This window comes from Aphelocoma coerulescens, chromosome 3, assembly GCF_041296385.1.
Source record: "Aphelocoma coerulescens isolate FSJ_1873_10779 chromosome 3, UR_Acoe_1.0, whole genome shotgun sequence".
Lineage (NCBI taxonomy): Eukaryota > Metazoa > Chordata > Aves > Passeriformes > Corvidae > Aphelocoma > Aphelocoma coerulescens.
Window position 1 is genome coordinate 50,557,243 of NC_091016.1, and position 24,145 is coordinate 50,581,387.

Genomic DNA, 24,145 nt, shown 5'->3' on the forward strand with positions numbered 1-24,145 from the left:
AAAAAAATAGGCTAAGCAATGAAAAACCATTAATCTGAACCTCAATATTTGTGCTACTTTGTAATATATTTTGAAGATAATAAAAATTCCCCTGCAACTACCTAGGCCAAAAGTCAAAGTACCTTTAGTCTCACATAAATCTTCTGACATATTTGCCTATCTTAGGGAAGCTTGCGCTTTTTTTTTTTTTTTTTTTTTTTTTTTTTTTTTTTTGTGGAAAGGAGCTATACTTCCCTCACTCCAGGAGACTCTTGGAAGTTTGCGTGTGGGACCTCGGTGAATCCTTTGCCAAAATAAGGACTTTTTACAGGAAAAGAGCATTTGTACAGCAAAGGAAGAGACCAGAAAGCCTAGTAATTTTCAGCCTGTAGGAAATCTCTTTTACTAATATAACTAATGCCTACTGCATGGACTTTGTTACACTTAGGCTGCAGCTTTACTATCAAATTAACACAGAAGCCTCGGACTGGTTGAGTTGGACAAAACAACCTGTGCCAGGTATCCTGTCTCTTCTGAGAGCAGCTGCTGGACCTTCTGTCGTGTTAAGAAACACGCACGATTTATTTAGGAGTTAGGAAACGCAGGTTCTTGGGCAGAGAAGGCAAGTCCTTTCCTGGTGCTCCTGGCCCCGGCAGCGTGGGACTACTCTAGCTTCCCTCCTCGGGAAAGAAGGGCAAGGGCTGTGGGACACGAGCGCTACGGGGAGGAGCACCTGAGAGCCACGGGGCCCGGTCAGCCCCACGCTATCGACGGTACCGAGACCGAAGCAAGGCCGGGAGGCGGCGTCCCCGCCTCCCTCCGTCCCTCGCCGGCCCGAGGCCGTGGGAGAAAGGCCAGCTTCCCCCGCGGGGAGCGGCGGGCGGCGGCGCCACGGGGGAGGCGGGCAGGGGCTGCCGCGGGCTGGGCGTGCGGGGGGCGGGGAGCGCGGGGCGGCGGCCGCCCGGCTTTATAGAGAGCGAGGGGAGGCGGTGTCGGCAGGAGGGGAGCGGAGGAGGCGGTTCTTTTCCCGGTTCCATCCCCATTCCCGCCGTGCGAGTGCGGGGCTGGCGGCGGGGTGGCCATGGCCTCCATGGCGGCGGCGATCGCCGCCTCCCGCACGGCGGTGATGAACGGGAACCGGCCGCTGGACGAGCGGGAGCGCAAGCGGTTCAGCTACTTCTCCTCGCTGAGCCCCATGGCGCGCAAGATCATGGCGGAGAAGGAGCGGATCCGCGAGCGCTACGGGCCCGAGTGGGAGCGGCTGCCGCCCCGCCAGCAGGACGAGATCATCGACAAGTGCCTGGTGGAGCCGCACGTCCAGGCCCGCTACGCCGCGCACCGCGGCACCACCCGCCCGCCCGCGCCGCCCGCCTCCTACCCCAGCCTGCGCCTCAACACCGGGCAGAAGGTGGTGCGCTTCGGAGACGAGGTACCGGGCATGGCGGGGCGGGGGGAAGGGGCGCCGGCGGGGTCCGGGCGTGAGCGCCGCTCCCCATCCCCGGCACCGCCGCAAGGGCGGGGCGGCCGCGACCTCCCCCGGGCTGCGGGGCTGCCGCTCCCGCCCGCCGGTGCCTCCGGCGCTGGGCTGCCCGGGGCCGCGGGCGTTCCGCGCCGTCGGCAGCGGGGCGAGTTGCCCCGGTGATGAGCTTTGTTCCTTTCCCCCGCTCCCTGGCTGTGCGGGAGGGCGGGATGTTCACCGCGCGAGAGGCACTGGGTCACACCGTAAAAGCGGGGAAGGCGCCAGCAGCGATAGCGCTGAAGTGGATTTTGCGGAAAGGAGACTTGGAGAAGAGGATGGTCTCAGTTCCCCCGACGGCGGAGCATGACCGTGGCTGGCGCTGGACATAGTCCCTTGCTGAAAATGGGCTGTAGGGAATGTTTACACTGAATTAAATCTCTTCCTTTTCGTTTCTAGTTTTAGACACAGTTAAAAATACAACACTGAAAACATTCCAGCTCTTGGCATGTTTGACACCTTAAAAAAATGCAGCCTGTTCCATGTCACATGCCAGGAAAAACAAGGGAGTGGAAAGATAGATGGCAGAAAGTATGGATTTTGAACCTTCTGAGAGCCATCTATCTAATGGTGAAGCGTGGCAGCCCTTCTGGAAATCCATAGTATACGAGTACCCTGTCTGGAGCAGTAGGTCATGTTACCGAGTATGAGTCCCTGAAGAGGAAAGTCTTAACAATCCCTGAAGAGACATGACAGTACTCTTCACATACTGTGTCTTTTATTCTGTGTATTGATTCCCTTTGTTTTCTATTCTTTTACATTTCTATTCTCTTCTTTTATTCTCGTATGATTACAGAGCTGTTTTCTTTCACTATGTCCCTATAATAACTTTAAGTGACCTATTGTTAATTAAGTTACGTGGCTTCTACCAGAAAAGAAAAAATAATCTGCTTCTGCATTTGGAATCATCAATCCAATTTGAGGAGAGCAGTGCTACTTTTAGCCTCCTCTCCAATATCCCTTGCAATGGGATTTCTAAGAAGCATAGGGGCCCGCTGGTATTGGGCATCGTGGTTCCTGACCAGCTTTGTGCCAGGAGACAGACTGCTGCCTGTGTTTCCCCTGTCAGGGAGGTGTGATGCTGTGCTGCACACACATCGTATCTAAAGCTAGAGAGCATAGGGTGTAGCTCAGTTTTTTTTAGTCCATGATACCCAAAATTCTGGATAAATATTTGATAGTAACGGCAAAAAAGAGGTGTAGAAAGACACAAGACAACAAATTTGGTTGTGCAAACAACCTTTGAGAAGAAACTTAAATCTGAAATTAGATGTGAAAGAATTTAGGTTAATGAGTGTAGAAAATAAATCTGTTGAGTTTTCCCAGTCTCTGAGAGTTCTGATGTGCTTTCTGCTTTGAATTATGTGGATCTGGAAGGAAAGCAAGCATGTTGTAGGCTGTTGTGCTGCACTGTATGGAAATAATAATTTCCCGCTTGACAAAGCAGCTAGAGTCCATCTGAAACTGGGCAAATTGTTTTCTTTTCCCTTTTCTCCCCAAATACAGTTACAGTATGCATAATGTTAGCGTTTCTGTAGCCATTAACCAAAGAAGGCATGGTTCATCCATATACTTGATACAAAGTGTTTAATTTTGGAAGCATCTGCCTCAACTGACTCTCTCTTTGACATCTAAGCAGAAGTTAATATAAATTGTTCCTCTGAAGAAAAGAGATTCCACTCATTTGGCATTCTCCATTTTCATTTTAGTTCTTCCAACTGTACTATTGAGCCTTGGAGCCTTTCCTGGCTCTTCATTTGATAGCTTCCTCTCCCCTGGTTCCCTTGCTGGCATTCAACCTGATTGTTGGACATTTGCCCTGGCTGACAAATTGTTCCTCCTTGTCTTGCTGTTGCAGAGCCACTGCTGCCGGTTTCTTGCCAGTTTGGTTCAACTTTCCAGGCTTGCAAGCACTTGGCCTGCAGAACTCTGTTATCTCGTTGTCTCCTGGTCAGACGGCTCAGGGAGCTGTGCCCCTGCTGGCTTTGTGAGACTCAGCTGCTGCACGCACCATGGTCACCCAGCCCTCTCTCAGGGCAATTAGATCGGTCCTGGCTGCTCTCCCTGTCTATTGATGTGTGGTATCCTAAGGCAAGGAAACGGAGGGTAGCCGGCACGTCTCAGAATCACTTGTGGACGTTGCAGCGCTTTCAGTGAGAATGTTTTGGTCTGATGATGTTCTTGCTGATACACCTGCTCCAAAGGTTTCATGTTTCCAGCCACAGCTCATCTTCCCTGTTAACTGATGTTGAAATCTGTAGTGATCTACCTGTGCTTGCTTAAGCATGCAAATTTGATCTCTTTCACCTCATGTTCTCTGGAGGACTTGGTAGAAAGCAAACCAAGGATGAATACTGAAGATACTGATTTACTGGTCCAGGCCTCTCACTATTTCAGTCCCGTTTTCATGCATTTGACCATTATGTTAAGGTGGTCCAGAGGATATATATATATATATATATAGGTCTTGTATCTCTGGACAGTTGCTTCTTTGTTTCTTGCCCCCGCCATTTCTCGTATATCACTTCTAAAACCAAATTTATCTCCTGAACTCATAGCCCAGTTTATAGTTCTCAAACTATAAACATCACTTACATTTTCAAAACACCTTTGAGTATGTTGGCTGTGTGGGAAGGGTGTTACAGAAAATAGACGTGCAGTAACAGGACCGTGGCGTCCTGTAGCCATGATCCAATCATTTTATAACGCTGGAGCACTGCAGCACCATGTGTGACTCTTAGCAAATGCCTAGAGTCAGCTGAGTGCCACTGCTCCTTCTCTTTCATCTTATCCTTATTGCAGTATCACCAGTCATGGAGTTAATAGCAGAAGCTCTGCAGGCACTGTGAACACAATTTTGAAAGAGAATTAGGGTAACAGGGTCATTTCACACACCCATGAAATAAGTTTTGTCCTGTTTACTGAAGATTGACTTGCTATCAGTGCACATAAGCCCAGCACCAGTAGACTATTGGTTGCTTCACCATAATTTTCTGTGTCTAGACAGCCCAGGCCTCCTGATCAAGGGCTTTTGGATGCTGCAACAGACCTTCCTCTTTCTAACAAGCCTCCAGTTGCTGGCATTTCTCCATTTACAATTTCTTTATTCTAAGGGCCATAGTGGTAGAAATGAAAGTTAACTGAGCAGAGAGAAATCTGGAAATACAAGCTGAGATTGAACATGAATGTAATATAGATGGATTATTTTTGAAATATGGCATAAACCTGAGTGGAATAGGTGGAAAACCAGCAGTATGTGACAGGCTACCACCCTTTGCCCACTGTAGTGGCCAGCCTTCGCTAATGCACCTGATTTGGTGTCACTTCATGCCACTGGGTTCTCTTTGGTTCAGTTGAAAGATAGTTCAGATATTCAGTTTACAGCAAGTTCTCACTGTTCTCTTAATACTGTCCCTCTTTATCCATAAAAATGTGACATACACATGGAATCAAGGTCTGATTTTTCCTTATTTTTTAAATTCTTTTTTCTTTAACTGGATAATCAGTATTTGAGCAGTAAAAGAGTTGGACATGAAATAACTAAACTTTTCATTGGAGAAAATGCCATATGCTTTAGGAAGTGGTAAATTTTATGTGGAGGAAAGACAGGTAAGAGAGTTTGGTTAGCTTCATTCATTGTGTTTTAATAGGGAAGTTTGACTTACCTGCCGTCAGGCAGAGATGGGATTTGTTTTGCTTAGCCTTAAGATCTTTGGCACCAAGCAGAGGATCAACCCTTTTACCTCCCTACTTAAAATTGCTTTAAAGCAACAAATAATCAATATAGCAAGAACTTTTAAGTTGGGCCTGTTAGAAACTTGTGCTTTTTAAACACCCAAAAATGAAAGGCAGCTTTTGAGTGCAGTAAAATCTCAGTAACCAGCAAGTCCTGTTCTAATAATACTTCTGAGATGCATTTATTGGTGGGTTTGTGTCTTGCCCAGCTACTGTCAGCTGTGCTGAACAATGCTCATGTCAGATACACAGACACGTTTCTACCAGTGTCTTCCATTTTGAAATTCAGATGTTGTTTTGCAGCAAGCTGCCTACATACAGCAACTGTAATCTGTGATTCTTTTTTATATATTTTGCAGCTGGTTGTTGAAGTGAAGTGTATGACCAGATTTTTGCCTCTCTTTCTCACTCATCTTTTTCCGCTTTGAAATATGTTGCATGAGGCCCCATTTCTTACAAATAGGTTCTTTTTTTAACCCTCGTGAACAAAAGTTTATTTATTTGCCTTTTGTCTGGAAGAAGGCATTGTTGTGTGCTGAAAACAAAAGATGATCAGATATGGATTTTTTTTAATCCGTGTTGATGATAAATAGCCTTGAGGCCTTTTTATCTAGCATTTCCATTCATAATTCACTTTTGTTATTATTGAAATACTTGATTTTTTGCTCCCAGTTTCTTCAGGCATGTAAGAACTTGTTTATTCTATAAAAAATCAAAGTTACTTCTCATATTTTGTTGGTGATAAACATGAATCAAGAGTTTAGATAGAACAACACAGTTCAATAGTATCCTATCTTCTCACTTGGTCCTCTGTGTGAGGGCACAAGAGGTGGTGGCCACAAACTTCCTTCCCTTCCCTTACAATGGACGGAAGTTTTTAACTATCTCCTTCATCCTAGCCTCAAGTACTCTTCAAATAACCACAGACATCAATTGCTTGAAGGTTGTATCCTCCTACATGTCTTACCCTGTTTTATTCTTTGCTATATCCCATGGAAGATCTTTTGAATGTGAACAGAGCTTCTCAGAGTTACTGGGTCTGAGGAGTGCTGGGCTGTGCAGCCCAAGATACAATGAGCCATCCTTTTAAATTAAAAAAAAAAAAATTCTTTTCTTTTAGGGAACTGCTGCCTAACAAGTGTCTACTACTTCCATCTTCTATAATGTATGAAACTTTCTTAGATTCTATTTCTGACCAGAACTTCTAACAACTGTTACCAAAATTAATTAATTTCGGGAACTTCTTGCTCGCCTGTGCTGGAGGTTGAGGTTACAAGTTGCAGTGCCATCAAGGGCAATGATGGTTGAGAAGACATCAGATTCTGTGAAGTGGGAGGCTGACTTGCTCTATCCTGGAGGGAGTAATGTATCCTGCTGCATGACAGCTTCATACCTTCACTCTGCCTTCCCCATGCTGCTTTTTTATCCCTCTGTTGTCGGCCTTTTGTCATCAGGGCTCACTCACAGCAGCGGTATGATTGCTGAGTTGAGGGTGTGCAGGGAGCATTGGGTGAAGAGGTGTCCCTCCCCATGCTGTCTTCTCTTGCCTCACATACAGCAAAATAAGGAACTGTATATCTTGGATCCAGGATGAGGATGAACTTGGCTCCCTGCCAAGTTTAAAACTGGTCCCCAGCTGGTTTGCTTGTCCTGTAAATGGCAAGAAGACAGAGCTTCCTTTAAACTCCTTAGATAAAACCGACTGACAGCTATGCCTACACATCTGGAGCTTTAAGGTGCTGTGACTGCATGTAGGAGTGTAACAGTGTTTTCTGGACTTCACTTCTGTCCTTTACTGCTGTGGTTGAAGTCAAGCCTGATTTATCCAGACCCCATGCAGACAGAAGTGTTATAATCCTGCCTTGTGTGTGAGACTCACTCCAATGGTTAGGTTCTCCCATCTCTCTTCGCTTCTGGGCCATGATTCCCGTCTCATGCATGCTTCCGAAATGAAGTGCCAACTCCCATTTCAGAGGCAAAGGATATTGTCCTAGAAGGAGTCTGAAATAATTAGACACACCTGCTGTGAGGCATCACACATTGAGTGATGTAGTGTCCCCATGCAGACAGCAGCACACCACAGTGCAAATGCTGATAGATCGTAAAAAGCAGACTTTTACTCCCTCTTTTCCTTTAAATGTTAATATATCTGAGTATCTGTTTCCTGGATTGAGAGAACCTGGTATTAAATTTGTGTTCTAGGCAAAAATTTCCTGTACCAAGTTTCCTTTTGGCCACAAAATGTGATTGAGCAGAGCCCAGGCCTTTCCTCTTAGATGAGCTCTATCAGCCCAGTTCTTTCTAAGAGCATGGGATCACCCTCATGTATACCACAAATACTTTGCTGCTAGAAACCCTGTATTTCACAGATGAGTAATAGTTGGAGTATGACATGTTTTTATGTTCAGGAGATGGTTTTAGACACTTCTAATCATGATCTCATAGCTCTCGGCCATGAAAATCTGCCTACGGTGAAATACGAGATGGCAGATCAGGAGAATGTTATCAGATGTGTGAGAAAGATATTCCTAGAAAGGCAGAGATCAGAAATAAGAGGAAAAGAGCAGCCATAGTGAAATGTGGGGTTCCTGTGTTGTATTAAAACATGGTCGAGTTCTGTTATTCCCTGAACAGCAGGAGTGGGAAAGTCCTGCGTGGTTACTCCTGGCCTTTCCCTTTCCATACAGTGTTCCACCTCCTGTTCCTTCCCTGGAGTGCTGCGGCGTCCACAAGCAGTGATGTGCTCAGTATGGAGGGTGCAGCTCACTACCTCTACCTGTGAGACCATCCAATGTACCAATGAGTCCCAGCCCCGACAAGGAATAGAAATGCAATCATTTTGTTGTAATTCTTCAATAAATATGAACAACAACCATTTTTCAAATTATATTTCACCCTTTCTTTTTCAGTGCAGGTCATATGTATTTCTGGAGGGCATGCCATGTATGAGGAGATTGTTTAAATTTCTCAGTTTGGGATTATTTTCAGAAATGGATCTTCTTAAAAGAATGGATTTCGGATGGGGATTTTGTGCTGTGGATGCCGTGTGGCTCCTCCAACACCACTGACCATGTATTTCAGAGTGGCTGTCACTGGCATGGTGCAATGATGTGTCCTCTTGGGGCTGGATCCAGCTGTGGCTTGGCCCGATGGCCACGCAGCTGTTGCACTGAGCCATGACTGCCTGGTTGTGGATGTGCTCTTTGGTCTGCCAAAGGGAGGAAATGGGACTTTATTTCCCTGAAGCCCCTTCTCCTTTTGTTGTTTCTGTCCCTGTGTGTTGCTAGTGGCTACCAAAGAAATGCCTGGTAGAAAACTGGAAATATAATACATTTTAAAGGTATTTGTGGAGAAACCATTTCAGGAGATTTAGACCAGGTTAAACCTTCATGTATTTTGTAGATTAAATTGGTATAGTATTGATAACCTTCCCCTCAGAGAAATTGCTTTCAGTCAGTCTTGAAATGTAATCAGTGCCATCTTTAAGTAGTGCTTTCACTTTTTAGTCAGTTCTGTAGCAGTGGTTGTTACAGTTCCAGCAGTGTAACATAATGTCATCTGTGTGATGTTTCTGAGAAGATGAAGCTGCTCTTCTGACTTTTAATCATTCTTGAATTTTATTTCAGGACATAACTTGGCAAGATGAACACTCAGCTCCGTTCTCCTGGGAAACAAAGGTAAATAAACAGCAATTTTTTAAAATGTTGGTTTGTCATTTTATACTGTTCCTTCTGCATTTATTGTGTTCATTTTGATACTTGATAGATTAATGTCACCTTTATTCTATGAAAGCTGTACAAAGTGACCATCCTGGAAATGAAACAGGACTGGTATGCTTTGATTTACATCAGCAGAAACACAAACTGTACTTCAAGAACTAATGTTCTGGCTTGGAGTGCAGGTATAAAACCAATTCATTACAAATTATTTGATTTTTTGTTGCAAACTTTTTAATCAACTTTCCATGTTTAGTAAGACCAATGTCTCAGATACTCTGTAAAAATAGCTGCATTTCACTTTTGAAGTCAGGAGTAAAGTAGCTAGAAAATGGTGTGAGAAAGGTGTAGGTATCTAGTAGCTTCATTGGATTCTTTCTGAAAGCCTGTCTAGTACTTCATCTTTTTATTATGAACTAGAATGTTGTCTTAGGACAAATGTAGTGAAACGTGTTAACCTGAGGCTGTGCTAGAAGCGTTATGTTATTTCCTCTCCAAAAGGCTTCTTAAAAACATTACATGTTTTTCTGTGGTGGGTTGGTTTGGGGTTTTCTTTTACACCTCACTTTACCTCTGGTATTTTGTTAAAGCATTATTTATGATGGGATTCTCATATGGCTAACACAGAGCCAGAGTTCTTCATCTTTCTGAACCTGCCATGTGAGGAAACATAGTTGTGCCATATGTGTGGTGGGAAATCAAGTTTAGTTGTTCTTGTTGAAGAAATTCTGGGAGCAAAATCACAGCTCCATTGTCTTTCTCAACTGGGTATGGCAGGCAGGTTAATTTAATCACACATTTCAGACTTTTTTCTGCTTTTATCTACCACAGAAAGCTGCTACTGCCCTGTTCCCTATTTCTTTCTTTTTATTTTTTTTTGCCCTTGAACTATGTAGATAATCATGTACGACCTTATGAATATAATCTTAGCCTAATGCAGAGTAATTATTTGGAAATGCCAGTGAATACTAAATTAATCCAGTTGACCCAAGACTTAGGCCTCCCTGCTCAAGGTCACTGCCTGTAGCTGCACCCCATCTGTGCTTTGCAGAAGCTGATTAACCTATAACTTGATGTGACTCCTAGGTCTGCCTGCAGTGCTGTGGTTTAAGAGAAACCAGTGCCAGCCTTCACTTGCCTTAAAAGTCCATTAAAAGCTGTGATGGTTCAGGAACCAGTGGAGGATTTCCTGCAGTGGAAGCCTGGTCACTCAGGCAAGCCCTCCTGTCTTTCAGGACCCTTAGAAGAAGCAGCCACTGGGTTTTAATATAATATTGAAGAGGTTTTTAACGTGGAAATAATTGGGTGAAGCTGCCAAGAAAGGAAAAATTGTGAGAAAAGTGTTGACCTCATTGACAGTAAGGTGAAATAAATAATATGTTGGAGACAGCAGTGTTGTCTCTCCCTCCCTTGTCGGTCCAAACCCAAAACTTGATTGGAAATGTGGCAGCTGTAATCATATTTTTAAGCTCTGTCTTGATAAGATTTTGTAAGTTCTGAATACTTGAACTTCCTAGAGATAATGCTTCATGTAATGGACTGACGACTGATCCATGATGAAATACATCTGCACTTGAATGGATTTTCCCTTTAATTGATAGTCCTCTTTTCTTTTTAATGCTTGCATGTCTACTGAAGTGTTTTTAAACTCAGCTTGTGGTTTATCACTTGCTGATGAAGGGTATTTCTACTGTCCTCCTGGTGTCTCCAAATGAGGGACCAGAGTGGATGAATGCACTAGTTTCATCCTTTACTGCAATGAATCGAGGAGCACAGAATGATATGGGAACGTTCATGTGGTCACTGAAGAGAAGTGGTGGGGGGGGGAGGTTGCTTTAGAAGTAATTGTCACGGCTTATCAAGCTGTGTTTCCCTCTTTCCCCTCTCCCTCCTTGTGGACCAGAAATAAAAGCTGTGCCACAGCTGTAGGCTGAAAAGTTGCATGACCTTTTCCTTTAGCATAAGTCTAGAGAATCCATTTTGTCTGGCTTTACGAGATGTGGATTGGTTGGTTGGTTCCTGTGGGTTCTTCCTTTTGGTTTTTCCCCAGTGCCTTATATTGTACCAATCTTTCAACCAAATGCTTCCACTGCTGAGTCTCCCTTTTCTAAAGTGGAGATCTTGCTTTGTGCTTACTCTTTGATCTTCCCTAACCAGTACTTTTATGAGATAATATTGGAAGGCAATTTTTTAATGAGGTACCAGCTGAGGAAAAGGTAGCCTTACTCAAGTGGTCCCATGTGAGGAAACCTGAGTGAGCTATTTGAGAAGGTTGATGTGTTGTAATGCATGTTCAACGTCCTGTGAGCCAGATCTGTTCCCACTGTTGCTTAAGGTTGTCAGGCTCTTTCCATTCCATGAGCTCTCCCCATGATGGGTTATTCTTTCCACAATATTCTTCTCCCTGATCTCCATTTAATGCAGAGTTTTTTGTTTGGTTTGGGTTTTTAGCATGTTATTGCCTGAATGTGCATGAGTGTGCTCTGGCTCACCCAAGGAAGAGAATGCGGATTTTGCAGAGCAGAAGAAAGTACAGATGTAAATTAGTAAAACCAATAGGCTTTTTTTTTTTAAACACTGAGACTCAGAAGAATAAAGCAGCAAAATGAGTATTTTCTATAACTAACATGAGGGAGACTGGGAGGGTAGTGAGAAGTGTAGAGAAGAGGGGAGGGCATGTATTCTGAAGCCTGTCAGCTGTGACAGTGATGCCAATGGGGATTCTAGTTGATAAGGTATGGACAAAATTTTCTCTCAGTAGCTAGTGCAGTGGATTCCCTACTTCCATGGCAGTCAAATTTACCCAGAGAACAGTGTACTGAATTCCTGTCACTTTGTGCAGAACATTGTTGAAGGGCTTGATAACTTCACTTGCGTCACAAGTAAACTTTCTGTATTCTTATTTTAAATACAAATGTGAGATACGGCTGCAGTCGTTCATATCACAACAAACACTTGCATGAATATCTCCACTATTTTTAGCTGTTAGATGAGTATTTCTTGTCTCACTTTTTTATTTTTAAATCCTCAAACATGGCAAACAAAGTAGAAATACTATGTAAATTGCCGAGTTAGCTGTTAGACAGCATTTAAAATAATATTTTTAGTAGATAACGATAACACTTCTCAGAAGGAAAACTTGGGAAGCAGCAAGTTCTCTTGGCACTGCAAATGGGCTGACATTTTAAAGCTAAAGTTTGAATTGGAGGGAGTGATTTGGTTCATGGGTGGAGCCATCATGGACATAACATGTCTTGAAATGTGGGTTACATTTTTAACTGGAGCTCTAGCCAGGTTTATGAATCCAGGGCATTCTATTTATGGGTTCAGGTTTACGTGAGATGAAAGATGACATTTTGGCTGAGTTTAGCCTTTGAGGTTTCTTGGTTTGTTTGAAGTAAAAATTCAGTGAAATTCGGCACGGACCTCAAGATATAAATGGAAAACAAGAACCATGCCTGAGCTTGGAAGTAAAATTTCTCTGCAACTCTTCCTGAACTCAGAACTTTATGGGTTTTAGATTTGGGGTATTTTTAAATTAATTTAGTAGTGGGCAGAAAATATTTCAGTCTGCCACCTGAGCTAACACACGGAATGCACTGAGCAACGTGGGAATAAATTGCAATCTGCTTCTAATTCATGGTATTAATGAAAATAGGCTTTATTCCAGATGCTTGAAGTTGACACATGCATATCTAAAGATTTCTTTTTCTTGATACAGGTAGAATAGTTGCCGGCTCTCTTATATTTTCAACAGGTCCTCAGGTATTTGTTGCAAAAAGAAGTCTCTGCGGTGTGTTTAAAATAAACAAACCAAAAAAAAAAAGGCAAAATGAGGACATGACAAGCTTCGATCCCTTCAATAATCTGGTTGCTGCCTCCCTGTCTGAATTCCCTAATTATATTGGTACAGAAGTGATCTAATCCCAGCAATGATTTAGGAAGAAAAAAATTATGTTCCACTTATAATAAACATGGTTTACAAACCGTTTCCTTTATCTAAAATTGAGGCAGTCTTCATCATCCTTCTTTGTATGAGTCCTAATTGGTGTTTTGTTTTGTTTTAAATAGGAAAACGGTGGCAGAAGAGAACATTTTCCTTCCTTCCTTCGTTCCTTAGCAGCATGATATTATAATTGTTACAAACTATAATTTGGTGTGATTATTTTTACCAAGCTGACATAAATGATAATGTTTCCTTGGAAGGAGAGGGATCCCTGAGCTTTTGAGATTAGCCTTCCCTTTTTGATTTAGACTACAAATGTTTAAAACACAGTGCTGTAAAACTTCTGTTGACTATTAGTTCTTGAGCAAAAGAAACCCCACCAAATGCAACTTGTGGTAATAAAAGCTGTCTTCAGGGTTTATTTTATTCTGTATGGCCAAATGTAAGGATTCAGTTACCTGCATCAATCTTTGCTGGTTTTGAGCATAAAACTAGGCACTGTCAGTATGAGCTTGCTCAAGCTAGCCAGGAACAGTGGCAGACTTGATTGAGTTCATATCACCAGAATATATAATGGAATTTCCTCCAAAGCTCCGTGCTATATAACTTTGGCATTGTCTTTCTGTATGGACTAAAATTACTTAGATTGGTTTTTGAGTGCTTTGCTCTATTTTTTGCCCTTGCAATTTGCTGACCTCAGGATTTCTTTCTGACTCTGAAAAGATCCTGAAAACACTCACGGTGTGCACAGGAAACAAAGCAAAAACTGCAGCTACTTTGGGCCCTATATTTATTTTGGTTTTGTCCATTCAGCAAAGCAAAATCATCTTCTAAATCCTTTAAAGTTGGCTTTCTTACCTCTGCATTTATCAGGCTGTGCTTAAAACAAGTTGCTTTTGACAGTGTTTCTGTAGTCTTTGTCTCAACAATTTGGATTTTTCAGCCTGCCAAGCAAAACAGTTTGTTTTGGCTGTATTTGCGTGACTGTTCAGTAAAATACTACACATTCCTGATGAGTGAATAAGATGCTTAAAAAGTTCCTGGGTTCTTTGTGGTCATCTTGTTTTTAATATATACTTATGAACTGAGACCCAATGTCCTACAGGAATATTAAGTCGTGGCATTCTCAGTGTCGGGTGCCTCTCTTTCAGCAAACGTTGTTTCCCATGAGTATATACAGCCACTGTTAGGATTCAGTGGATTACTGCTGCCTTGAGACTGAAGTTTGGTCTAAATTTTTTAATCCAGTAAACAACATTTCTGAATACCTTCATAAGATCTTTTTAAGGAAAGATGGACATGCAACCTCCTAAAACCTGCAATTTATAATATTATTTATATTTATGATACAGAAAAATGATCAAGACAGGGCATCCTTTATTTGAACCCTTGCAGTGGTTTGGGACCAGAGGGATAAGACTGAAAAGAACACAGACTTCTAGGTTTGCTCTGCCTCAAAATACTATTTTGTGCATGCTTTCACGTGCACTCTCTCCCACCTCTCTCTTAATGTGTTGAGAAAGACTTGCTCATGCAATATCTTGAAAATACTACTGCTGTTAATAGTGTCTATTTGAATTCCAATGATTTCTAGGAATTACAGTTGGGACTTGTCTAGTCTGTCTGTAAACTCTTAAGACTTTCTGGGCTGAACAATTCCCAGAATATCATTTGGACAGATGGTAGGAAGAAGAAAATATTTTTATTTTATTCCTCAGATGGGGAATTATACGTACAGAAACTGCAGCTCATGTAAAGTAATGCAGAATCAATGAAAGCAGCGGGGGACTGAAACCCTCTCTCTAGAATCCCAAACTGTGCCTAAAAGACTATTTACTTTTGATCATGAAATCACATCCCACTGTTCAGTGTTTGCCTCCCCAAGGTGGCAGCTGGTAGAGTGCTACGAGTGCTGTTCTCTGCTGCTGAGCACTGCATGTGCAGGTGCAGGTGCAGCTCACAGCAACTCTGCCCCAGCCTGGGGAAGGCAAACCTTTACAGGTGAGCTGCTACCCTACATTTGGCTGGGGCCAGGAGAGATGTGCATCAAAATATTCTCATGGCTGGCAAACCTAAAGGAAAAGGACATTTTTTTGGGAGGAGGAGGAGGTTACTGTCTTTTAAATATCATTTCCTTCCTTCTCCTGCTGACGCAACCAATTGCCAGTTTGCAATCTGATGTAAGAAATTGAGAGCAGAACTCTAATTAAAATCACATTTGTAGTGTCTAGTGACTCATTAGAGTGTACAGTACTACTCATTACTTAGATGTCAGCATAGGGTGTTTCACACATGGGCCTTTTCCATCTCTGTGAAGTTATCTTCCTACTTAGGCTGCTGCTCTGTTGTTTGGTTTGTTTTTTCCATGCGGGGGAGGGTGTTTTATTGCCAATTTTTTGACTGGAAAGATACTGCCTATTAATCATTTTCTTTCGTCAGTTACATTTCTTAGGGGTTTAGATGTGTTAAATAACCTCAAAAGTCAAATAGAAGCATTATATATCTCAGGGAAAACAGAATATCTTGTGACTGGTCCACAGAAGTTCTTGGCTTCTGGAGTTAAATGCTAGGAGCAGAATTATCCGTCTGACCTCTTAGAGCTGTATTTACATCACGCTGAGACACAGTGCTTTCAGAACCTGTCGGGGTAGTCTTGTCTTCTTTGCCTTCCTTGTGGGAGAATGAAAACTCCTGAAGAAGTATTTTCATTTGGATTATTCCGTGTCAGGCTATGAACTGTTTGATCTCCAAAGCATACAGTGACACAAATACGCAATATCAAATGTCAGGTGGTGCTGTCTTCTGAAATGGGTACACCCCGTGGTCTCTGTACAAAAGGGCAAAGAGGACATCCTCTCCAGAGCATGCATTCACAAGCAGGCTGGAAAGGTACAACTGCCTGAAGTGCTGCTGCAGTGCCACGCTCTTCTCTACACTAGGAGTGATGTGCCACTTCCAAACCACATCTCTGAGTTGATATTTTGACCCATAAAAAAGAACATAAAATATCAGCACAGTCAGTGACTTTAGCTCCCCAGCCTAAGAACTTCTCAGAAGGCCTGGCTTTGCTTGTCTATTTGGCTGCTGTTGAAATGCAGACCCATCTCTTTGGTTTACTTTTTCTAATTTTGGTTCTAACAGACAATTTTTGTTCTAACATGCTTCCCTTCCATTGGTGTTTTTCCTGGATTTTATTTCTAGCACTATCCTGGTGGACCTGGGGGTTGTGATGGCTGCTCTGCACTCTGGGCACTGATCTTCCTTCTCCTTTGGGCTGGGGGGTGAAGGAGTCATTCTACTGAAAGTGACTGCTGCTGTGGTGGCCTTTAGCTGCTGTCATCCTCAGTGTTTGCCCTGGGACAGGTTATTCAGAAGACAGCAGACTGCTGAAGGACAAAAAGTAGCACTCTTTTAATTCCTACATGACAAGTTTTACATGACTTAAGTCTTCCAAGATGTTTTTTTTTTTTTAGCCTGCCTTTAATTTTTTAAATCTGTCTTTTATTTTTTCTCTTGGCTACTGGGGAATTGCAGGTCTATTTTATATTGTGTTGTGGGTTTTTTAAGCTGGGATTTTATCAGTTCTAAAGTCTTAAAGCATCTTAACTTCAGGGTGGTAAATCACTATTCAGTAGTTCTGCCAAATGAGCTTAGGGAAATAAATCCCTGTATTTTAATATAGGGAATGGCAGTCACTGTAAATAATCCTCAGCACCATAGCATCTATGGTTTTTTTATACAAAATTTATCACGGATAAATGTCCTGCTCTTAATTTTACGTCATGACTTGTTTAAAAAAAATAAAGCACTTAGGTTTTTCGTTGTAGTTTTTTGCAAGGCAGGGTGGGGTGTTGAGTAGTTTGGTAAAACTTGAGTGTATCCTTGTACTCACCTTATTTTAGCTGACCTATAATTACTTGCAGTTTGTTTATGTTTTGGATCTTTTGATAGCACAGTATATCCTTCAGGAAAACACAGAACTTGGTGCTTTCTTGCCTACAATCTTGGAAAAATGATGCATCTAATTCTTTAGAAAGGTCAGATCTAAGTCCATGAATCAAATTATGTGTAGTCAGCTGCTGACTGTTTAACAAAAATTGTTTTATAAATAATCAGTTGCTGGGTTAACAGTTGTTCTTTGATAAGAGATATCTGAATATTAACTGGTAGGCATGTGAGTCCTGCTAGATCTAGAGTCCCTTTGAACTCAACATGCACAATAATGAAGGACTCAAGATCAAACACTTAAGTGAAAATGATATGCAACTAGGACTTGTTTTAGACTGAAGCCCATAGATGGTATTGCAGTTTTGTTCAGGAAAGGCTGAGCAATGAAGTAGAATGAAAACATCACAAAAGTAGAATGAAAACATCACAAATTTGTAATGAACTTCCGAAGTATCTTTTAACCATTTGTAGCAAAAGCTACCAAGTCCTCTGAGTTTTTTCAAACCAAATCAGGCCCATGATGGCAACAGCATAGCTTTAACAGTAAATGCAGTTTTTTTCCCTTGCATTATTTTTTCCTTTTTACAAACACAAGCCTAGGCATTAGGTTGTTCTTTCCTGGCACATCCACTTAACATGTTTCTCAGAGTAAAATAAGGCTTAACTTTTATTAGCCTGAAGAGTGTCTAGCTAGTTGAGAATCATTTTACTGGTGGTAAGTAAAATGGACATCTTGAAGTCCATGTTCACTTTTCTGTGACTTGGAAGATTCTTTTTGTGCATTAACTGTGGTCACTTGCTTCCTTGGTGCAGTGTTACCTCTCAGAAATGAGTACCGCTATCTGCACTGCAAGTGAAAACAAACCAAGGCTCTGGAATAGGTGAAGAACTGGTCCTGCTGGAGTTGTTTCTCTTCCTTCAGAGGGGCTTTAGAATTATAAAATTACTTACCCACACATACCCATTACATCTGATCCTTTATCTTGGAAATAGATGGAATTGTAGCGAACTATTTCAAAGACTGTAATGGAAGATTGCCTTTTGAACTACACTCTAAAGCCTTTTTTGCTTAAAATTTTCATGTAAAGCATCTCTGACTTTCAAAATGCATCTGCAGCTGTTGTAATGTTTTAGTGCCACTATTCTAATGTTTCAGTGCTGTGCATGCTGTGCACTGCTACCTTAGATGGCACTGAGTAACTCCAATACAATTGCTTTCTCTGACTCCTCTGCAGCAGGTCTGGGACTTTTATGTTTGCTTGCAGTTCAGACTTTCAAAAATCATTATTTTTATGAAACTACAAAGACAGACATTTATGGAGAAAATAAGTCAGCTTTGCTGTGGTATCTGTTGTCTGAGAGCAGTCTCGCAGTGGGCAGAGGTGTTACCTATATGCACCAGGGTCAGAAAGTCAAAACTGTATCATGTGAAGGGCTTTGAAATACTGTTTTTCTGTCCCTGAACAGAGTCAGATGGAGTTCAGCGTTGCATCTCTCTCCATACAAGAGCAAGGTGGTGCCCAGCTGCAGAACGAACAGAGGCAGCTTGTTAAAGCAGCACCTGGCATCCAAGTCCCTAAATCTTCTCAGGCCAATAAGACCCCTGGCTCTGATGGGTTGATAGCGTCCAGAAAAGAAGAGGAGTCGTCTTTCTGGAAGATAAATGCAGAACGCTCGAAGTTTGAAGGAGACAAGTCTGAGTTCCAGTCCCTGACCCCCAGCCAGATCAAGTCCATGGAGAAAGGAGAGAAGCCCCTTCCCTCTTTTTACAGACAAGAGTCTGCTCCCAAGGAGATGACCAAAGCTGAGAAGCCCAGCATAACCAAACCAGAGAAGTCTGCTGCCCCCAGCCCACCTTCTGTATCTCTCGAATGGGAGAAACCTCGACCTACTCAACTCCCTACTAGTTCTCTAGATGACTTCTTTCTTCCTGATCCACCACAGGATCTGGCATCTTCTAGGACAAACAAAGAAGATACTGATGGTAGTATACTTACAGACCCACAAATGCCTGGACAGGTAAGTACTGCTATACCCCCTGTCCTTATATTTAAAAACTGTAGAACACATTAACATCTGACAGGGCCACTCTGGAAGTTTAGAGACTCCATAAAGCACTAAGCCATAGCTAAGCTTGATGGCTTTTTATCTTTCAAATGTGAAGAAGTCTATTTAACCTGTTATGTAACAGTCTGTTTAACATGTTAACTTCAATTAAGTGCTTTTTAACGCATAGGATAAAGGCATAATTTAAATACAACACCAGAAATGCTGACAAGGCACCAAGTAGCTAATTGACAGCAAGCTGCCTGGCAAATTGCTGTATCACATAAAAGAGGTTGTGGGGTTTTGGGGTTTTTTTTTTGAAAAAGCAAAACACTTAATGGAAATGATAAGCTTTTTAACTTGAAAAGTAGGTGAGCTAGGGTCTAGGATACTTTATTGGTACACAGAGCATAGTGGTGAATGGTGAACTACTTCCTCAGCTGTTCTAAGCAGTAGCCTGACAGCCACTTCCCAGTGCTTTGTCCCAGGCAGCTGGGCTGCTTTCAAATGTGTTTTCTCTTAAAGTCCAGAATAGAAATAGAATGAGCTTCCAGAATTAGCCTTCTTAGTGGTTTTTTTTTTTTTATGAAAAAACCCAAACAACCCAACAACAAAAAATAACCTTAAGCAGCTCAATCGCCAATTGAAGCTATTTTAAAAAGCAGATGCTGATCTGTGAGAAAAGAAAGGGAACAGCAGGATATGATATAGTGAGGGGAAAAAAAGAAAGAGATCAAAAGCTTGAAAACTGAGAAGTAGAGGAGTGGTACTTCAAGCAGAGCTGTGCAGTTCTGCTTGAAATCTGTGGCATCACTTTGACAATAGCCTGACATATTACTGTACACCTTCAGCACATCACACAGCTTTTTCTCTACTGTAGTTTCCCAACTGTGATTGTTTGAATTCCAAACAAGATGATGTAAAGTCAGAAAGATGCAGGGTGAGGTAACTAGTTGCAAGAGCAGTAAGTGGCAGCACTTAGGAGAGAACAATACTTAAGCCACTCCAGTATTTGAAGCCCTGTGTTTAGTTACCATTTTCTGAAGCTGAGGGATAATGCTTCCTGAGCTGTCTAGCTACAGATCGTGAACATGGTAATCTTTTAATTTTAAAGTTAAAGGCTTTATCATGTTTTCTTACAAATTAGCAGTTTTAATTCCTCTGTGAACGTTTTCAAGATAAGTGAAATAGTTTGAAAAGCCTGGTTTTTCTCTCTGTGGAGAAACAACCCTCCCATGTCAAAATGTGAACAGAGTAGCAGAGAATTTTATGTATGATAATAATTTTCTTCCTTTCTTCTTTTCTGGATTATCTTCCCTGGTCTGGGAAGCCATGCTCTTAGGAAGAGAATCCAGAGACTCAGCTGTGCCTCTTGAATACTCTTCCTGAACACTAAAATCACCTTAAATGTCACGGCTAACACTGGCAGGAGTGAGCATGTTCTTGATAGCATAGTAAATAACTTGTCATCAAAGTTTAATCTGTGTAGTTTTCTGGAAACAACTGGCTCTAATTGCAACAGACAATCCATTGAATTAGTGATGCTTGCCTTCTGTGTTTGTTTCATTCTCTGCAATTCCTACTGTAGTCTAAAAAATTGATCTTTATGAATTTTTTCCATGAGGAAAAAAAATAACATTTTGCCTGTAGACCACTAGAATAATTGTATTTTTATCTGTAATTGCCTTTTTGGGCACTGTATTTTTCCATGTCATGTCTTGCATTTTATGGTGTAGGTACTTAGGTATCCTAGGGCATGGAGAAGACCTTGAAATATTGGCAGGCAACATTTTAAGCTTTTTTTTGTAGATAGGCAGTCAAGCACTGAGTTTGTAATACCAAATTACATAATTAACAACTACATCTTATTTCTTTTTTTTTTTTTTTTTTTACCTTGCAGACTAGTACAAGCAATGTTATCTTGAAGACTGGCTTTGATTTTCTAGACAACTGGTAAAAGATACTTCAAAACAGATCAAACCAATTTTGGGGAAGGAGTGGAATACCTTTCTCCTTGTATGTTAATTTACTAGCATTTGTGTCTTTTTCTAGAAGTAACTTTCAAACTCTTAAATGTTGCCTTTGTATAAACTTTTGTAATACCGTATGCGTTTTTGTTTTTTAAACAGTGATAGAAGTGTGGTTTAATTTGGATATTTTTTTAATATCTGTTAAAATTTTTAGTAGCTACTGTATTGAGAGGATGAGAGAGGTTACTGTACACATGTTAAAGAAATATAAATGAGAGTCTCTGTATCCTAGAAATGGAACCTACAGGACCCGATTGCTGTTTTGAGTTGAAAGCTTGCTAGCATGGCTTGTAAGAAATAGTGTTGCACGTGCAGTGGTTCCAAGTAAGAAAACCATTCCATACTTCAGATAGCTAGCAAAAACAGTATGAAAAGCAAGCATCCAGAATTGCATTGATTTGTAGATTTTGTTTAGTTTGAAAGTATCTTTTGTACCACTTACTGAAAACATTTTTCTTCTGAAGAAGGCAAAGGCATTGCCAAAATGATGGATCCAAAAAAGCACTGTGTTTGTACCCTACAAATCTGCTAAAATAACTTCAGAGTGTTAGGAAAATGATCTGGGGAACTGGTGTTTCTGGTCTTTGGATTGAAGACTTGGAGGTGGATAGAGGGGAATGGGACAACACCTAATGAATTGGAGAAGTTCTTCAGGGAACACAATTTCACTGCCTCGTTACTAGAGCATAACTCTTCATAACACTAGTGCTGGAACTACAGCACTGAGAATTTCTGGAGTGTAGATTACCTTTGTGTCAGTAAACCACTATGTTTATGGGAGGTCATAGCAGTGTGAGGCTTTTTTGTTTTTTAAGCAGCTTATTGTCTCAAGGACTCATCAACTTTGGTGCTTTTTCCTCCTTGTGGGTACATCCTCTTTAGTGTTCAACATCTGGGTTACATTTATTCCTAAGGTGCAGAGAGGCGTCTCAAGGTGGCCCTTGGCAGTCTTGCTTCCAGTTCTGCTTCTGAATGATCTTTGGTGTTTAAAATATAGAGAACAAGAGTAGCTGTCGTTTGGATCTGTTGTCTCTGAAATGCAGCATGATTTACACACTGATTCTCACTGTGTTTACCTCACCTTGAAGCCTTAATTCCCCTACGCACAGCCAGTGACTGGTCTGCTCCAATGCCAAAGGTTTGACTTTTCCCTTTACCTCAGCAATAGTCCCATAGCATTTGTTTGGGGTAGAAGGCAAAACACAGGGCTCTAATGGGTCCCAGCCAAGGCTGTAAGAAGGTCACCATCTCCTAAGCCATAGTTGTGCTAGGCTTCTCATGGATTAGCACTTGACATTTGGTTCAGTGCCAGGGGCAGTTAAATGTGCAGAATTGGATGCAGCAGGATTTTTTCTGCTTGTTACAGGAAGAGTTTGCAATGTCCTGGAAGAATCCTTACCTCTAATTGGTGTGCTGCTTGCTCTGAACAAGCGGAGTATGCTGATAGAGCATTAAAATTTACTTGTTGGACAAGGAAGATGCTGTAAGCATATCCCCCCAATTTCTTGCCCCCCCCACCCCACCAAAAAAAAAAAGGAAAGAAAAAAAAAAAAAGAACCACCAAGGCAAAAACCTCCACTTTTTCTAGTGTTTTCTTCAAAGGTTCCTTAGCTAAAGGCTAAGATTGCCACAGAGTAGAAGTCATTGCATAGCATACTCTTATTTATAGGCTTCTGAAAGCTTCTTTACATTCTTCCTGAGATGTTCAAACTCCTGTAATTCGTGGATATTATCTCTGCATTCAGCAGTTCAGAAAATATTTGTTGTTACCATCCGGGACTTCACCGCTGTTTTTTCTTTTGTAGCCTTTGCTGCAAGCATCCAGAATTAATACAGCTTACAACAACTTTAGCACAAATTCTTTAGGTGTATCATTAGTATTGACTTGCACCTTCCTTTTAGAGCTAACAAATGTTAATCTTGGGGTTTACAGTTACCAGTGAATCTGATTTTCTGTATATTCAGCTGCTGAAAAGTTGTAAATCCAAAATGAAGATGCACATTCTAATCTTACTCTGATTTGGGGAGATCTGAAAACAAAGTCTCCTACTGTTGAGGAGCATTACTTCAAATCTCTGGTAATACCTTAAAGCTTCTTAGGGAAGAACCTGGGCTGCCTGTCTCTTCCATCGGCTAACTCAACCCTAATACACATTGGGACCAGCTGGTAGAACATGCTGCAGAACTTTTTACTTATCCTGGTAGATTTTTCCTGTGCTTTGACAAGAGTTGATGCTCCTTCTTTCTTGAATATGTTTTTATTAAACATTCTTACCAAAAAAAAATTGTATTTGGTCACATTTTATATTAACAATGTTTTAATAAAGTCACTTTAAATAGAACTGTCAAGGTTTTTGTGCTGCTTTGTGTGTTGTCCTTAATACTCTGCTTTCCTCAGTGTCACTGGAATTGTTTGGGGTATCTTGAATCTGCCTGAGAGACAGCCAAGAATGATTTGACCCAGAATTTAGAAAACTAATTTTTTAGATCAGAAAAAAAAAAAAAAATCAACACGCTTCAGCTGTTTTTTCAAGCCTTTAAGTGAATCTCTTTGGGGAAGTATCCTTGCTTTATCATTTCATCTGACAACCGGGGACAGGATGACATTTGGAAAAGACTAAAACCTATTTGTACTTCACTGTAATAGACTTAAACCTAACACATACACTCTCCCAGTAGTATCTCCCAGTAATCCAAAGCAGTATCTGGATCATTACTGCAGGAGCAATTTGAAAACTGTATGTTGTGGTTTAGCCCCAGCTGTCAATTAAACACCACACAGCTGTTCCTTCACTTCCCCCAAGCAGGATGGGGGAGAGAATGTAAAAGCATCTCACAAAAATGAAGGTTCTAGCAGAGGCCACTGGGTAGTCTCACTTCCTGCCTTTTGTCCTGTGCAGCCAGTTCTCAAATTGTAAGAGAATCAAATGTGCAGCTACAAGGATAGCTTTTCCTCTGTATGCTCACATCTACTTCTTCCAGAAATGTATTTGGAAAAACAATTTGGTTATACCCGAGCTGAATTTCCAACAGCTAAAAAGGCATTTGAAGAAGAATTTGGTTTGGGAAGACTCCACAGCCAAGTGAGGGTGGTATTCCAACTATATTTAGGATCTGGCCTACACATAATTTGCTTCAATCTTGTCTAAGCTCTCTCTCAGCTTTTAAAAGTTCTCTCTACTAAAGGCAAATCCACAGCATCTGGGCACTGTCTCAGCACGAGGAGCCA

The 24,145-nt window shown here is 41.5% G+C and overlaps 1 protein-coding gene across 1 annotated transcript; it reads left to right on the forward strand.

The window, feature by feature from the left end:
* Nucleotides 1–969: 969 nt before the first annotated feature.
* On the forward strand, nucleotides 970–23,422 carry C3H1orf198 (chromosome 3 C1orf198 homolog). The gene is made up of 4 exons (XM_069010238.1): nucleotides 970–1,408; nucleotides 8,857–8,907; nucleotides 18,308–18,859; nucleotides 20,787–23,422. Exons 1-4 carry the CDS (start codon nucleotides 1,061–1,063, stop codon nucleotides 20,841–20,843), a joined length of 1,008 nt encoding a protein of 335 aa, XP_068866339.1. The 5' UTR covers nucleotides 970–1,060; the 3' UTR covers nucleotides 20,844–23,422.
* The last annotated feature ends 723 nt before the right edge of the window (nucleotides 23,423–24,145 follow it).

Bases quoted from the DNA above. Each gene is read 5' to 3' on its own strand.
- C3H1orf198 (XM_069010238.1), top strand. From the start codon at position 1,061: ATGGCCTCCATGGCGGCGGCGATCGCCGCCTCCCGCACGGCGGTGATG. The intron at 1,409-8,856 runs GTACCGGGCATG...ATTTTATTTCAG, and splicing joins TGGTGCGCTTCGGAGACGAG to GACATAACTTGGCAAGATGA. The intron at 8,908-18,307 runs GTAAATAAACAG...GTCCCTGAACAG, and splicing joins CGTTCTCCTGGGAAACAAAG to AGTCAGATGGAGTTCAGCGT.